The following is a 15,894-nucleotide window of genomic DNA, read 5'->3' on the forward strand; positions in this document are numbered from 1 at the left end:
AGTTTTGACCACAGTATGCATTCTGCTTGGAATAATCTTGATGAGCCATCAGAAACAGTAGATCAATATGCCTTATGATCCATTTAAAAGGACCAAGAAGGAACACAACTTTTTCCTGCAAGCTGTAGGTATAATCGCTTTAATGAGTTAATGTAAAAATTTGACTGCCACTGTACTTTTAGGTTGTGAGGTTATTGTTCATCTGTAGTTCAGATGCTCTTTAAGCTCTTTAAGGCTTACTTATATATGTCATTAAGTATCTGAAAATCTTCCTTTTAGTTATGTTACTAGGTTTGAGGTATTTTTGGGGAAGAGAAGGAAATAAAGGCTACTGTTAACTCTGCTGCTGTTTTTCAGAAAGTGCATAGTTCTGAAAATGTTCAACTATGCAGGATATAAAATATATAAAGTTTTGCTGATCCCTACATCAGTGACTGCTGTGTGTAACACCGTTGAGAAAAAGGGTCTTGACTTCAGTGAATGCTAGGTAGATTGGTGTTCCAAAACTTAAGCAATTGGACAGGTTAAGATTTTTTTTCTATATTGTCATTTAAGCATTCTGTCACATGTTTATCTTTACAAATAATACTCAAATAGTCATGTTTGGGATCTGAACCTTTACTCTTTCTCCCTTTCAGCAGTAAAAGCAGCAGCTAGGAAATCAGTGGGATTTACATGCTGACCATGTTCGATGTCTTCTCTAGTTGGGGGTGGGGGGATGAGGGAAGAGGACCAAAACACAAACACCTGACTTTCCAGGCTGTTTTGGTTTTAGATTGGCCTTGCTATCAAGAGATCAGTTACTGAACAGGTTTTTACTAAGCAGGATTTTTTTTTTCCTAAGCCATGTTTTGTGATGTACTTTTGCAGAGAAACTCTAGTTTCCATCATGATGACTTCATGGTACATATAGCATGGCAAACTGTGGCAGCCTGTGTTGGCATGCTGAGACTTGAGGTGATGATAGCGTTGAACTTCTCCTAGAGAAATAATAAAAACTATAATTGCTGGTAGATAGTGAACACCTTTATACAGTAATACTCCTTTTGCCATAGGAGCTAACAGTAATAAAAATAGGTACATCATAAGTGGTTTCATAGAACTTTAAAGACAGTGGAGGTCTGGAATAGCCTTTGTTCCTTATAGGGAGCAATGTCAGCTCTGTGGAGGTGAACTGCATTCAATTCTTTGTAGAAAATGCTGTTATAAAAAGTATGCTTATCTGATTTAATTTATTTTTTTAATCTAATGTGATTTTACTGAATTGGCAAATGCAGCCTGAAATAAATCCTGTGTGATAATGAATCTTGCTATTTGTTCCTGTTTAAAAAAAATATCTATGTAGATGTATTTTAAAGTAACTAAAGGACAAACACAGATCCATTTTTGGTCTGTTCTGCACAGAGGTTACCATAACAAAGAATCTAATCCAGAAGTGTATTTCTCAGTTCTCTGAAATTTCAGACATTATTTAGTGGGTACTGCAGTAGCTATCTAGATTTTTTTTTGTATGTAAATTTCTTTTGTGCTTGGGGTTGGTTTTGGTGGTGTTGTAGGGTTTTTTTGTCTTGTGGGGGGGTTGTGGGTTTTAGTGTTGAAAGACTCATTTGCATCCAAGAAAATGTAATAGACCTATCTACACATGGAATAGATTTTTTTTCTAGGTGAATCTAAATTACTTTATGCCTTACCAAATCAAATCCTGAAGTTTCATTTTGTTTTCTGTCATCAGAACTAACACGATTGTCTGATCTATATGGCCAAACCATGTGAATATCTGTAGCAACCCTAGGGTTAAAAAGGAGATATTTTGTATGCAGTGCCCCATAGCAATAAACTTCAGTATTGCTGCAGACGTGGGTTAGTCTTAATTTTGACAACTGATAAAAACAAGTGCTGTCAGCATCATTAAAGTCTGTGGATCTTGTCCTTAAAAAAATTAGAAAAAGTTGAAATTGGTACTAGTTCCTAAACGGATTAGAGATAAAGTTTTTCTGTAACCATATGTCTCTAGTTCGTCTTCTGACTCCATGTGTAAGTAGACTTGGCTGGAACTTAGAACAGCATTTTGTTGTGTCACATTACTAGTTCTGAAGGTACTCAGGATCTCTTTGGATTTTATTTTTTCTTATTTTTCAGATGATACGGCTCTAGAGGAAAGACTGACCTTCATGACTTGCTCGACAGGGTCTGAGTAGTGAAAGCACAATAGACACCTTTTAGAGTTTAACAGAAATAAAAATACATCCAGGAACAAGAGCATTGGACTTGAAGAAATAAGACTTCAGAGCTCAGAAGTTGGTCACTGATAAACCCTATTTGGGAATACAGCGTGGGAATGAATACTATTGAGACAGCAAAGCTTGAAGAGCATATGGAGAGTCAAAACAATGACACTTCGAACAGCTACTCACGACCTACTCTCTCAGTCACTGAAGAGAGCAAAAATGGCACTAACAAACCAAAGGGCTTGTCTAATGGCTTGCGAAAAACAACAAAGAAATATCCTGATTACATCCAGATTGCTATGCCTGCTGAGTCTAGGAATAAATTTCCTCTGGAATGGTGGAAAACAGGCATTGCCTTTGTCTATGCTCTCTTCAACTTGATTCTAACAACTGTCATGATCACTGTGGTCCATGAGAGAGTACCTCCAAAGGAGTTAAGCCCTCCCTTGCCTGACAAATTTTTTCGATTACATTGATCGTGTGCAGTGGGCTTTTTCTGTATCAGAAATAAATGGAATGATACTACTTGGATTATGGATATTCCAGTGGTTGTTTCTTAGATACAAGTAAGCAACTATGTGTTTTTTTTCCCTCTGCTGTATGTTTTCAGAACACTTGTTTCCCGTTTTAGCTTTGGGTGCAATAAATATTATGGTAGAATCTGTAGCAATATTATAGAATGGGGTTGGCAGGAAAATGCCAATGGGATGACTGCTTTAGAAAGTGTTCCATTGTCTAGGCTGGATACAGAAACACAGGCTTCTCCTGATTATTGCATAATGTTTCTAAAATCTGAATTTGACACCCATGTTGTACAAGTCAAATTTATTGTGTTTGGGCTTTTCAGCATGTATTTACTGATGTGACAACGTTTAAACGGGAAATTATGCTGATGTAAAAAAATGGCTTCTGAATCTGATGAAGAACCTACTGTCTTCTACAGCTAGATTGGAAGCTTTTTCCTTTGTCTTTGACTTAAACTATACATAGAATCATAGACTAGTTAGGGTTGGAAAGGACCTTGAGATCATCTAGTTCCAACCCCCCTGCCATGAGCAGGAACACCTCACACTAAACCATGTCACCCAAGGCTCTGTCCAACCTGGCCTTGAACGTTGCCAGGGATGGAGCATTCACAACCTCCCTGGGCAACCCATTCCAGTGCTTCACCACTCTCACTGGAAATAACTTTTTCCTTATATCCAGTCTAAACTTCCCTTGTTTAAGTTTTAACCTGTTACCCCTTGTCCTATCACTACAGTCCCTAATGAATAGTCCCTCCCCGCATCCCTGTAGGCCCCCTTCAGATACTGGAAGGCTGCTATGAGGTCTCCACGCAGCCTTCTCTTCTCCAGGCTGAACAGCCCCAGCTTTCTCAGCCTGTCTTCATACGGGAGGTGCTGCAGTCCCCTGATCATCCTCATGGCCCTCCTCTGGACTTGTTCCAACAGTTCCGTGTCTTTTTTTTGTGGAGGACACCAGAACTGTATGCAATATCCTAAGTAAGGTCTCACGACATTTAAGTCAAGTATGTGCTTACAATATGGGACTAAAAAGAGAAGGACACAGAGTCAAAGGAAAACTGCACCTGACTGCATGCCCAAGTTAGACTGAGGCCATGTTAATACTGGTGCAAGCTTTGTGGTAGCTCTGTAATATTATGAGCTGGCACTGAAGAAACCTTCGGTTTACAGAAGTGCTTGGTGAAGAGCTGGGGATGGAGCTACCCTTTAATTCTAGGGTTTTAGAGGTCTAATAAAGCTAGAACTCTATAATGGTTGTATGTGTATCCTGCATGTGAACTTTATATTAATTCTTCCCCTCCACCCTTCTGCTTTCAGATCAATAGTGGGACGCAGGTTCTTTTTTATAATGGGAACTTTGTATCTGTACCGCTGTATTACTATGTATGTTACCACCTTACCTGTGCCTGGAATGCATTTTCAGTGTGCACCAAAGGTAAGATTCTTTGCTCCCCAGTTCTTGATTTAGTCTGCCTGAGCCCTTATGGCTGAGGCTGTAAGAACAAATAGAAGCTAATGTTCTGGGTGTTGTTAAATAACACAAACTACTTTCAGAAACATAGATTGTGCTAAACCAAAAATTGTGAGACATGCAAAGAGCCTCAAGTTGTTGCTGAAGTTGAGATGCTTTAAAGGAGAGTACCTGTCTTAAAATAGTGCTGCTACAAAGTTAGTAAACTTGTTCCCGAGGATTGAGCTGCTCTTAGTACTGCAGCAATACTTATTACATAGAAGGTGGGGTACCTGTTTGTTCAGTCTTGTTTTTTCACATTGGGACAATTCAGGAGCATAGTGGATGAACTACTTACGAACTGAGATCTATTTAAAAAAATCTTTATTTGCATATTGCTATTGTAAAGACCCAACTGTTTTGTTTTAATAGCTTGCAGAATGACTTTGTGTGTTGTAGATTGAGAATTAGGAGGAGGTAAGCAAAGGAAAACTTAATTGTCTCTGCCAGAAGTATGTATTGCTAGGATTAAACCAGGATTAATTACTTGAACTCTGAAAAGACAAGATAGCTCTTCTGGATTTGTTTTTGCCCCATGTGAATATCTTTCTGATTACGGTAAACTTAGTTATCCTCTTAACTTGTGTGTGTTGGCTTTTTTTTTTCCCCAGCGTTAATCTTGAAATAACGAGGTGAAACTGAGTGTTTGCCTCGTGTCTATGAGAAGGCAAAAGCTGATCCACATGTATGTTTCAAAAAAAAAAAAATCCTCTAAATCTGAGCAAGTCTTGACTGAGCTTGTAACCAAATCTAAAATTTAGTTTGAGGGTTTTTTTTCCCTGTAGAAGAATTGCTCAGCTCTGAACAGAATGACAAGCAGTATGCAAGGTTGTACAATATTGAAACTAGTTTTGAACAATTTTACCCATTCCATCAATTGCTATTGTGAGATACCTGACCTTATGAATGTGGCCTTATAAAATAACCTCATATGACCTTATGACCTCTTTTGAATGTGCTGACTGAAACAAAAATAAGACTAACCAGCATTAGTTCAGTGCCTTCCTCTTATGAAGGAATGTTTACCTTTCCAGTATACTGTGCATCACGTTCTCATACAGTGCATATTTTAAAATAGCCTTGGAAAGCATAGGCAGAATGCTAGTGTTACCAAGCTGATTGTTAGCACCTGACAGCTTTGATAGGCATGCCCATTGGTTAAAGAATATGGGAAAGAAAGTCAAAGAAATGAAAGATGTGTCCTTTCCTCCCTGTCTGCCTGACTCCACATGTGTTTGGGCAAGAAGTTTATTCAAGTCGTTTATGGTGTCCCTTAAACTTTCTGATTTTTTCTTTGTTGTTGTTTTTTTTTTTTGGTGTTGTAGTTGAATGGAGATGCGCAGGCAAAGCTTCAGAGGATCCTGCGACTGATTTCTGGTGGTGGTCTATCCATAACTGGATCTCACATCCTGTGCGGAGACTTCCTGTTTAGTGGTCATACTGTGGTATTAACTCTGGTCTACCTGTTCATCAAAGAGTGTAAGTGATGGTATTTCAATGGTCTTTTCTTGTTCAAATCCACTGTACTGGGAAAACACAGGCTAAAAGTTTTAGTACGTTTTATATTTTTGCACCAAAATAGGAAACTACAGCCCTCAGTGGTCAGCCTTACACAGACTGTACGTGTATGGGTTTGAAATGTAAATCGTGACTCTGAGTGGAAGTGGAACGTGGGTGTAGTGGAAGTGGTGTAGGCTTTAATTGGAGGCTTAATGTGACTAGACATGTATAGTGTGTACTAGTTGATTGAAGCAAGCTAGCTTTTCATTAGTCATTAACAGGTTACTCAAATCTGAGGTAAGACATACTGTAGATAATTAGGTAAACTAGCTCTGTGCCGGTTGGCTGACATACCTTAGATTTTAAAGAACTTATTTTGCGGTGTGAGCATAGCACCATTGCACACCTAAACTACATGCAGAAGCAAAGCTATTTTTTATGAAGTGTGCTATACGTTTGTTACTGCAAACAATGCAAAGTTGATTCATGTTCTTTGGATGTCTTCTGCTAGAGTCTCCTACTTTTTGCTTCTTGAAGCTGATAAAAACTTGGCAACCCCACAAAAAACATAGGGTTATGGTTTCACCCTTTGCTTTACCTTGCAGTGGTGCATGGGGGGAATCAGTGGTTTCACCCTTTGATTTACATTGCAGTGGTGCATGGGGGGGAATCCATGTGTGCTGCACACACAGCATCGATTGAAGCTTTAGAGAGTACAACACCAATTTCTGAATCCGATATATTGTAAGCAATGCTGGTACCCTGGGAACTTGGCTGCTCATGAATGCATAGCAGGGACTTCCCTTTTCAGTTCACATATTTGGAATTGGAATCTTCTCTCCTACTGTTGTGTCCCAAACTATGCAAATGCTAGATTGGCTCATGGGAATGTGCTGACTGAAACAAAAATAAGACTAGCCAGCATTAGTTGAGTGCCTTCCTCTTACAAAAACATTGAGGGAAGAAGGTGTTGCAGTGCTGTGTTCTGCCTTACACAAAACCCACAATATAGAAATGCCCGTTCCACATGACAGACTTGAAATCTTTGGATGCAAGATACTCTTCTTCAAACGGGAATAGAAGATGCTGTTCATAGTCTGCTGATTCTTAGGCCCAGGTCTTTCTTGTAAAGTGAAGATTCTGAAGGGAATGGCATGTGTAACTCATCAGTATTATTAAAATAGCCTAATACTTTTGTTGTTTGCCTTGTTTTGTGTATGTTACTGCAACTTAATGCTGGTCACATACCTTTTTAAGATCTTCAGTACCAGAAAGTTGCAGGTAACCCAATATGTCTGGGGCTTTTATAACTCCTGTACTTCTATCCTAAGAGGTTTGAGGAATTATAATGTACAACTACTTGTAATAAGCCCTTTGCTGCCTAATTGTTTGGCATATGTTTCAGAGGACTTGTGCTCTATAAATGAGAAATGAATAGCTTTCCTTTCTCTGACTCCCATATAATTAGCAAAATATTATCTGAGCAAGGATTTAAGCCCTATAATTGCTCTGAATTAGAGGTTGCTTATGGTACTTTTCCTGCTCTTTTGATGCATCTGCAGTGCAAGATGCATTCTGAGGTTGTTATTTCTGGCTTAGTGGATTTTTTTACTCTGCTCTTTCTTTCATCCTTTGCTGCTTCACTTATTGCCCCACATTCCAGCTTTTTTCCCCCAGAGTAGTTATTTACATTTTTAGCTTTAGTTTGTCTGTCTTGCTTTGAGCTGTTTTCATCAGCTGCTTTAGAGAACTTGGCTCCTTATTTATTTTAAAATCAGTAGATACAGATTTGTCTGCAGTGTTTTTGGGGAGCTAAGAGACTTTACTGTCTTGACGCTTGCACTAAAATTTAAGCTGTCCCACAGTAACCGTTTTGCACAGGCCTCTCAAACTTCTACTGTGTTAGCTTGTTGAGATCAGTAACTTTTCTGCTGGTATTGTGTGAAAGTAAAGGCTGACCATTGCCCCACAAGGCAAGGGGTGCCAAAACCTCCCACTGAGAGTGAAAATGAAGCCCGTTAGCCTGTCAGAAGTTATGAATGGTCATTGTGACACCCAAGGCCTTTTTCAATGGGGACAGAAGGGCAGGGGAACTTTTCCACTGAAGTGGCTTAAATGGGTTTTGAAGAATAGCTTCCCTCCCATTTGTTAATCTTTAATGAAAGGGTATAAATTCACATACTGTACCTCACTGTACAGTGTATTCTGTTGCACAGAACAGAGGTTTCATGCAAAGCAGGTAAAACCTAGAAATTAAAAGTCAAGTATCTTTCCCTATTTAATCTGTGATTCTGCTCAAGTTATATCAATTCTAGATGTTTTACTAGAGTGTAAGTTTACTTGAGCATAGACTGTAAAAAGAGCAGAGTCTCAATACACCCAGGTAAAATAGAGTGTATGTTTTGCCTCACTTCTGTCTCTTGCTCTGCACCCCATATCCTAGAAGTGATTAAACTGGAAAACTTAATCTGACTAGAAAATGGGTTATGGTGTTGTCTGTCTCTGTGAGCTCTTCTTGGATTCATTTTATAAAGTAAGAAAACCTCAGTAAGTTTGTGTAGTTCTTTAGTCTTGTTTTCTGTGTCAAAACAAGGTTCTTGTACTAGTGTCGTATAAATCAGTTATGCTTTAAAATTTAGTAGCCTGAATAATCATAGCATCATAGACTGATATAGGTTGGAAAAGATCTTAGGATCATCTAGTTCCAAACCTCTTTACTATGGGCAGGGGTGCCTCACACTAGACCAGGTTGCTCAGAGCCCTGTCCAACTTGCCCTTAAACACTGCCAGAGACGGGCATTTACAGCTTCTCTGGGCAACATGTTCCAGTGTCTCACCACTCTCACAGTGAAAAATGTCTTCTATCCAACCTAAATCTCTATTTCATCTTTTATGTTTTCCCCTTCCCTTTGTGGATTACTGTAACAGCATACATCTTTTTTTGCGTGGCTCTTTTTTTTCCATCACTTTCCTATTCCACAGATTCACCACGTCATTTCTGGTGGTATCACTTCATCTGCTGGCTAATGAGTGCTGCTGGCATAATTTGTATCCTTGTCGCTCATGAGCACTACACCGTAGATGTCATCATTGCTTACTATATTACCACACGGCTTTTCTGGTGGTACCACTCAATGGCTAATGAAAAGGTGAGTAGCAAATATCTGCAGAGTCAATGTTTAGGCTGCATTTGTTAGTACTGCTCACAGATTCTTAATTTTGAAATAAAAATAGGAGTTCCTTATTGAAGTTTAAACAAATTGGGCAAGAAGTTTCACTTTACTGTGGTTTAAGTAAATATTTAATGAATTAAGATGTGCTTTTTAGATCTGTGGCTGTTAATAAGTTATTACAAAATTTATTTTTACAAAGCTAATTTTTGAAATTGCTTATAAACACTTGAACTTCAAGGTTTTATTGCTGTAGTTGATGTATAGAATAGCCCTTGTTTGTCTAAGCTTACGAATAAACAGTAGTTTAGTAATTTATAACCAACCTAAGCTACCTAGACCATCCTGAAAATGTAGTGGTAGCTCTTCTGTAACTGTCACTAAAAGTACATTGTTCAGAGGGTATTTACTGCAGTTGTTTTAAGAACACCTTTAAGTAGGAGCATAGTTCTCAAACCATTTCAATCTAGTTTTCAACTGTTAGTCGTCAGTGGAAATGTGACATATCTGAAAGGAATCACATTCAAAGACATGAGTGCTTGGTCTCCCTGAATATTGTACAACAATGAAGCATCTTTTTCTGTTAAGGATGCTTAGTGTGTAGTATACATTTGGACTATGATGTATATGCTACCTCAGTACTTTGTTTTTTCTAGGCTAAATGCACCTTGTCTTTACAGAAATGCATGCAAATATATTGAATTTTTGTGGTTGTTGTGACTCAATGTAATTGATTATAATGCTTTAAACTAATTGTCTGTTTCCTTTTCTTCTTTACCTTCTTGTGCCAATACAGGCTTTAAAGGTCTCTTCGCAGACAAATTTTCTCTCTCGAGCCTGGTGGTATCCAATATTCTATTTCTTTGAGAAGAATGTGCAAGGCTCTGTTCCTTGCAGCTTTTCTTGGCCAATATCTTGGCCTCCCAGCTGCTTCAAATCTTCATGCAAAAAGTATTCACGGGTTCAGAAGACGGGAGAGGACAATGAAAAATCTACCTGAAGAAAAGGAAAGCATCTGCTCTGGTTTTTTGTTTGCTTTCTTACCAAAACGTTAATGCTGTAACCAAAGTTCTTAAGAGGACTACACTGTAACTGAAGAAGTGGACCAAGCTTCTGTGCAATTGGTTGGAAAGACAGTTGTAGACACACATATTGCCATTTCATATGTTCTCCTATCATCATGCTGTACAGACCTATTCTGCTCTTCAGTGCTAATAGAATACACCACTCTTGGGACTTTTTTTATTATTAAATGAAAAATGGAGCAGGACTTTGCTTTACTAATGAGATAGAGGTGCCAAAACCCACATTAACACTTCTATTACTATCACTCATCCACAGAAGCACCCAAAAATCTCATCTTCAGAGTCTGGAGTGCATAAGGGCAAAAACCATGCCAAAATGTAAAGGTGTGGTGTCCGCATATTGAGGTATATAAAAAGATAACACAGTTATGGGAAGTGGTTTGTTGCATTATTCTTGCTAATGAAGGTAAGGCCTTTGTGTGTCTGGTACAGCTGGAAGCAAGTCTTGACTTTTTTGCACTCTGGGTATGACTGTCTTGTGACCCTGAAATCTACTTACCACCATTATCTCCCATATATTCTACTATATACAGATTTTTACCTTTTTATGAGTAATTTTATATCTAAACTGTTGTGCTACCTGATGACTTTGCAAATTAGGAATAGCTGCTAACATCAGAGCTCAAGGAGCCTAAAGTTTTATTTTTAAAAAAGGATACAGTTTCAAAGTTAAATCTTAAATTGCAGCTGGCCTTGTCTATATAGCTATACAGTGCCTATCAGTGTATGTATATGCATATACACACAAAAGCACACACTGCTGTGACACCTATTAAACAAAACTGCTTACTGGAAAGAGTGATCATACAGTTCTTCATTCAGGCAAAAGTCCTATAGATCTCACCTCGAGGAATGCAAGGCCAGGTCCAAAATGGGGCTATGGTTAAAATAAACTTTTAAATTTGAGTAGCTGTCTCTTGCTGAAAGTATGTAGCAGGTTTGCTTGGGAGCCATAGTTCTTTTTTTTTTACCTGTTGGCACATGTTTCTGTAACTTATCTTAAAAAAAAAAAAAAAAAAAAAAACAAAAAACAACCCAAAGAAGTGCCAAGGTGAATACCTACAACAGTAGCATTTCTTCAAGTATTACCTAAAACCATTTCATATTAAATGACACTGTGGTAGAACTCACATGCAGATTCCCTTTTTTTCACCCCAGGGTTTCAGTCCAGTTAAAATGGCTGTTAAAACAAGTTAGGTGAGAATGTGGGAAACTACCATGGCATAAACATGTAACAAAACCATAAATTAACAGCTGCCTGGTTCTTGTTGGGTTTTGTTGGTTTGTATTGTTGGGGAAACAAGGTAGAAAATTAGAATGCCACATTTAACCCTTTATGTTCTGTATTTCTGCAGTTATCTCAATTTTATTTTTATGTTTTCAGTAAAACCTGATAGCAAAGATAAAATTGTGTTAAGTGTTGAGGTGGTACTGATATAAAGGAAATGCTGTTTATTTTAAGAATGTCTAGAACTGAGTGACGAGTGTGAATGTGAAAACTTGTTTTTAAAAAGTCCAGTTAAATTTATAAAATGCAATACAGAGTATTCAGATGTCTTTCTTTCAGTCAAGGGGATCAATTGCTGTGAGTTGTACATGAGAATATTAATGTGCATTTCAAATACCTTTGTGCATTATCAAAGTAATACAATAAACAGTGTTCCTTACAATAAGTCCTTGTTAACACTTAGCTAAGAGAAATTCTGCTGATGTTTGGTTTTGTTACTTTAAATTGGCTTCTTAGAATCATTCAACATGCCCCTGGAAGTTGTGTGTGTGTGCGGGGTGGGGTGTGGGGGGGAGGGCATACCCATGTTCTCATTTGCTTACTCCTGGCACACTTAGAAGAACGTTTATATAAAAATCCGTTTTATGTATCATACAAGTGAATCTGTTCAATGTCAGTCTGTAAATCTGCCAGCATACTCATGTCACTACTACTTCATAGAGCATAATACTGTTTTCTGAAGCTGAATTCCAAGCTTTGTGGTATCTTAAATATCATCATGTTAAGCCATTTGTAGTAATACTATCTTTTAGAAATCATGAGTGAATTTCATTAGTAGTAACCATGCCTTGCAAATAACATGATGAAAGGCATTCCAGTAAGGAGCTTAAATGGTGATTCTCCTTTGGTGGCTGAATAATAAATACTTTGATAGTCTAGATAGCTAATTGTCTGCATAACCCCCACCATGTCTCAGTGGGATTTCTCTAATATTTTGTAGAATAATGGAATTTCTTCATGCAGGATGTTTGTTTTCTTTACTCCTATTTTGAAAGGAAAAAATATGAGTGATGAAATAGAACAAAGTAAAACTTATGCCCTTGTTGGGCAGTGGAAGCTTTAGTTCTGCTGCTGAATTTGATACAAACTTCTGCTGTAATACAAACCTAGTTTAAATGGCAGCCTGAGCTCAAAACTTGTTTCCTTTTCTGGCTCAGCAGTCCCTCAGCTGCTTAAATTTTCTCCACCTTATTGAAGCCCTCAAAAGGGGGTGTGCATTTAATTAGAAGGACACCCCAATTCTCTCTCAATAGCTTTAAACTGCTTCTGCAGACTTAGATGGTACAGATGTATTTGAAGACTCTCTGGGCCTACATGCAAGGTGATGAAATGGGGTAACAGTATATGCTGGTGCTTACTGCTATAGTAGTTTATCCAATCTAAATTACAGATGATACATTAAAAAATTTTAATAACTCAATGATTGTATGTATGTACTATGAAGCTGAAAACATGGTTTCTCATAAGGAAAAAGGATTGCAGTGGGTAGAAAGAAAAGGAGGGAAGTAGACTTCACTTAATGTACTGATCACTTGATTGTAGGCTGATTTGGACTATTTATGCTCGATGTTCTGCAGCATGTCCCTGTATTTATTTTTACAATAATAATCTTTCTTACAGCTGTCACATCAGAGGCATCTATTACTGTGACTAAATAAAATGCTCCTTCTGTCTACTGAAGAGCATTTACATGTTGAACTTCCCAAATACTTGAAAGCAAAGGCACTACATTTGTACATCTGGCATATCAGTAGGACTTAGATGCTGTTGGGTGCTTTGCATGTATGAAACAAGCTTTCTTAAATGCCTAACCTAAATTTAAAGCTGGATTTAAAGCTTAACTTGATCATTTAAAGAAATGTGGTGCTCTGTGGTCATGATCTAGATGTGTAATTCCAATGCCTAAAAGATTAACATATATTTGAAACCATTGTCATTTTTATGGTATGTCCTTAGCACTCCCATGTGGACATAAATGGTACTAAACGTTAATCATTCTTCATTGCTGTTTGCTTGGAAAGATAGCTGCAGGTGAAGTGGTAGCAAAAAGAGCTGTGCTAAATTTTGCTGTGAACTCCACTGGATTTGCCTCCCTCCTTAAGGGGGGAGGGGAAGGGAGACTGTGGGGGAGGGGGTAAGAGAAGGAAGGAAAAAAATTGCCAAAACTCTACGTGTTAAAACACACTACATTTGTTTACTAGAGAAATAAAGCTCAGTAGCAGAGACAGAATGGGTAAGTATTTTTAGAGGTACAGAAGAGAATTATCTTAATTGGATTAGTGCAAATCCATTTATCTGTATCTTTAGTCAGAATCTGTTTAAACTCTAGCTTTCTCCCATCATTAGTATGTGGCTAGACAATTTATCCTAAGTTGTTTGGTACTAACCCAAATTCATTTTTTCATTTCAGTAGATACAAAGTATGATTTACAGTTCGAGAGACCAGATCTAAGGTGAAGTCTTTCCATTTACTTTAAGTGAATTTTCCCACAGCTCTTTAACTTACAAAAAGCTACCTTAAAGATCCATGGGGTAATTCTGAAAACAAGTCAAATCTATCAGATGTACTGGAACCATTTTTTTAATTTCCATTATTGACAGACTTAACTGTAAATCTCCACAGTCATCTTAATACTTTTACAACATAAGCGTTTTGGACTTACCTTAGAAGTCTTTTATAGGCACACAAAACTAGAATGATACTGTAAGACTGAACACTTACGAACTTAGGTGTTCCGTACCAGGCATTGTAAAAACCATGTCTTAAATTCAGTTTCTGAAGAAAGGCGGCTTAAAAAGAAAAACTTGTGTTGGACACCACTAAATTAAGTGTTGCTGCTTAAGAGCACTTGAGAAAAATATCCTAGCTTGCCAATGAAGTAACTTTGTTTGTAAAGTCAGCCTTCATATGCTACTTTATGATGCTTCCCAGTATCCAAAAAAACCCAACCCAGTTGTTCTGAGAAACTGAGAATGAAGACAAAGGCTTTTGTTCTGCTGTTTACAAGAAAAAGGAAGATGAAAACACTGAAGTAGATGATGATCATGTATTGCTTTCTACTCAAAGCAAAGCTAAAACTATACCCAAATTCTGAGTAAGATGTAATAAAATTTTATGTGTAATAGTGCTGAAAAAAATATAAGGAAATGGGCAGTATTAAGCATTCAACAGTACTGTTGTACTGTACAGATGTACAGGGGGCCTACAAGGATGCTGGAGAGGGACTCTTCACTATGGACTGTAGTGATGGGACAAGGGGTAATGGGTTAAAGCTTAAACAGGGGAAGTTTAGATTGGATATAAGGAAGAAGCTCTTTACTGTAAGGGTGGTGAGGCACTGGAATGGGTTGTCCAGGGAGGTTGTGAATGCTCCATCCCTTGCAACGTTCAAGGCCAGGTTGGACAGAGCCTTGGGTGACATGGTTTAGTGTGAGGTGTTCCTGCTCATGGCAGGGGGGTTGGAACTAGATGATCTTAAGGTCCTTTCCAACCCTAACTATTCTATGATTCTATGTCTGCCCTGTGGACTATGCTGGTTCTCATCTATAACTTAAACTATAAAAATCCAGCGGGAGATGCTTAAAGACCTTAAAATATTTAAATATGATCAGCAAACTTTCATAAGCTCTCGTTCTAAGCTGTCACTATTTGTTTCTGAAACAAGAATGAAGTGCTGCAGTGCTTAAAACATATTGAAACTTTTTCTAGCTGGCTCAAGTTTCCATTGATTTAACCGTTTGATTAAATCTTCCTAACCTATAAAGCAGCACTAAAGTATTTTAGGCTAGCTACAGGTAACTTAAATATTGTAAGAAAAAGTTCTTGTTCTGGACTAATCTTATCTTTTGGTAGATAATCTTTCCTAACAAAACACTTAAAATACCTGAATGATACTTCTGAGCTGAAGTAATGATATAGTGCTGTCTCTAGTATTTATCTGAAGTACTAATGTTGAAGATTCTTTCCTGATGAATACTAGTTCTTAAAAACTCAGGAAGATTTGACTTGTTTTCATTTGAAATATTTCAGTTCCTAAGGACTTGAAATTTAGCACATACTATGAGAAGTTAGTTTTCTGTGACTCTGCTGTGGGTTAATTTTTAAGTTAAAGATGCAAGCCAGGTAGGAGGAGAGGGTGACTGAGTTCAGATTATACTGGCTGCATGATACTGGCTGTCTTATCCATACCATAGAAAAAAAAAGCTATATTACACCATTCTATTTAGTGTTCACTCTTTTTCAAATGATTGTATTGACCCAGTCAATTCCCTAGATGAGAAGTGTGTTTGTTTGTTTTTTTTTTTGATGGATAGTTTTGTCATAACTACTTCTAGTAAATGTAAATGGAAAAAAATGTAGATCAGTTGTATACAGTGCCTACGGTGTTTTTTTAAATCTCTATGCATGGGTTTCTTCTAGCAGGAATACTCTTCTTTCAGGCTATGCCTATATAATAATAATTATTGTATTTGTTGTCTGCATAATAAGGTCTTTAGGAGGTTAGTATTTGTGAAACTGCAAAGGCATGACACAATCTCCTTTGTGCCAATCGAGATTATTTTCCACAAAATAACTGTTGAATTGTGTC

General features: G+C 37.6%; 1 protein-coding gene across 1 annotated transcript in view; it reads left to right on the forward strand.

Moving 5' to 3' along the window:
* Positions 1-11,015, forward strand: part of SGMS2 (sphingomyelin synthase 2) — a 29,787-nt gene extending 18,772 nt beyond the window's left edge. Inside the window, 6 exon segments of the mRNA XM_005148634.3 lie at positions 2,140-2,686; positions 2,688-2,794; positions 4,070-4,187; positions 5,588-5,741; positions 8,745-8,911; positions 9,729-11,015. Of these exon segments, the coding sequence (XP_005148691.1) occupies positions 2,339-2,686; positions 2,688-2,794; positions 4,070-4,187; positions 5,588-5,741; positions 8,745-8,911; positions 9,729-9,932 (1,098 nt within the window). The 5' untranslated portion in view covers positions 2,140-2,338 and the 3' untranslated portion in view covers positions 9,933-11,015.
* Positions 11,016-15,894: the final 4,879 nt, after the last annotated feature.

Source organism: Melopsittacus undulatus, chromosome 7 (assembly GCF_012275295.1).
Source record: "Melopsittacus undulatus isolate bMelUnd1 chromosome 7, bMelUnd1.mat.Z, whole genome shotgun sequence".
Classification (NCBI taxonomy): domain Eukaryota; kingdom Metazoa; phylum Chordata; class Aves; order Psittaciformes; family Psittaculidae; genus Melopsittacus; species Melopsittacus undulatus.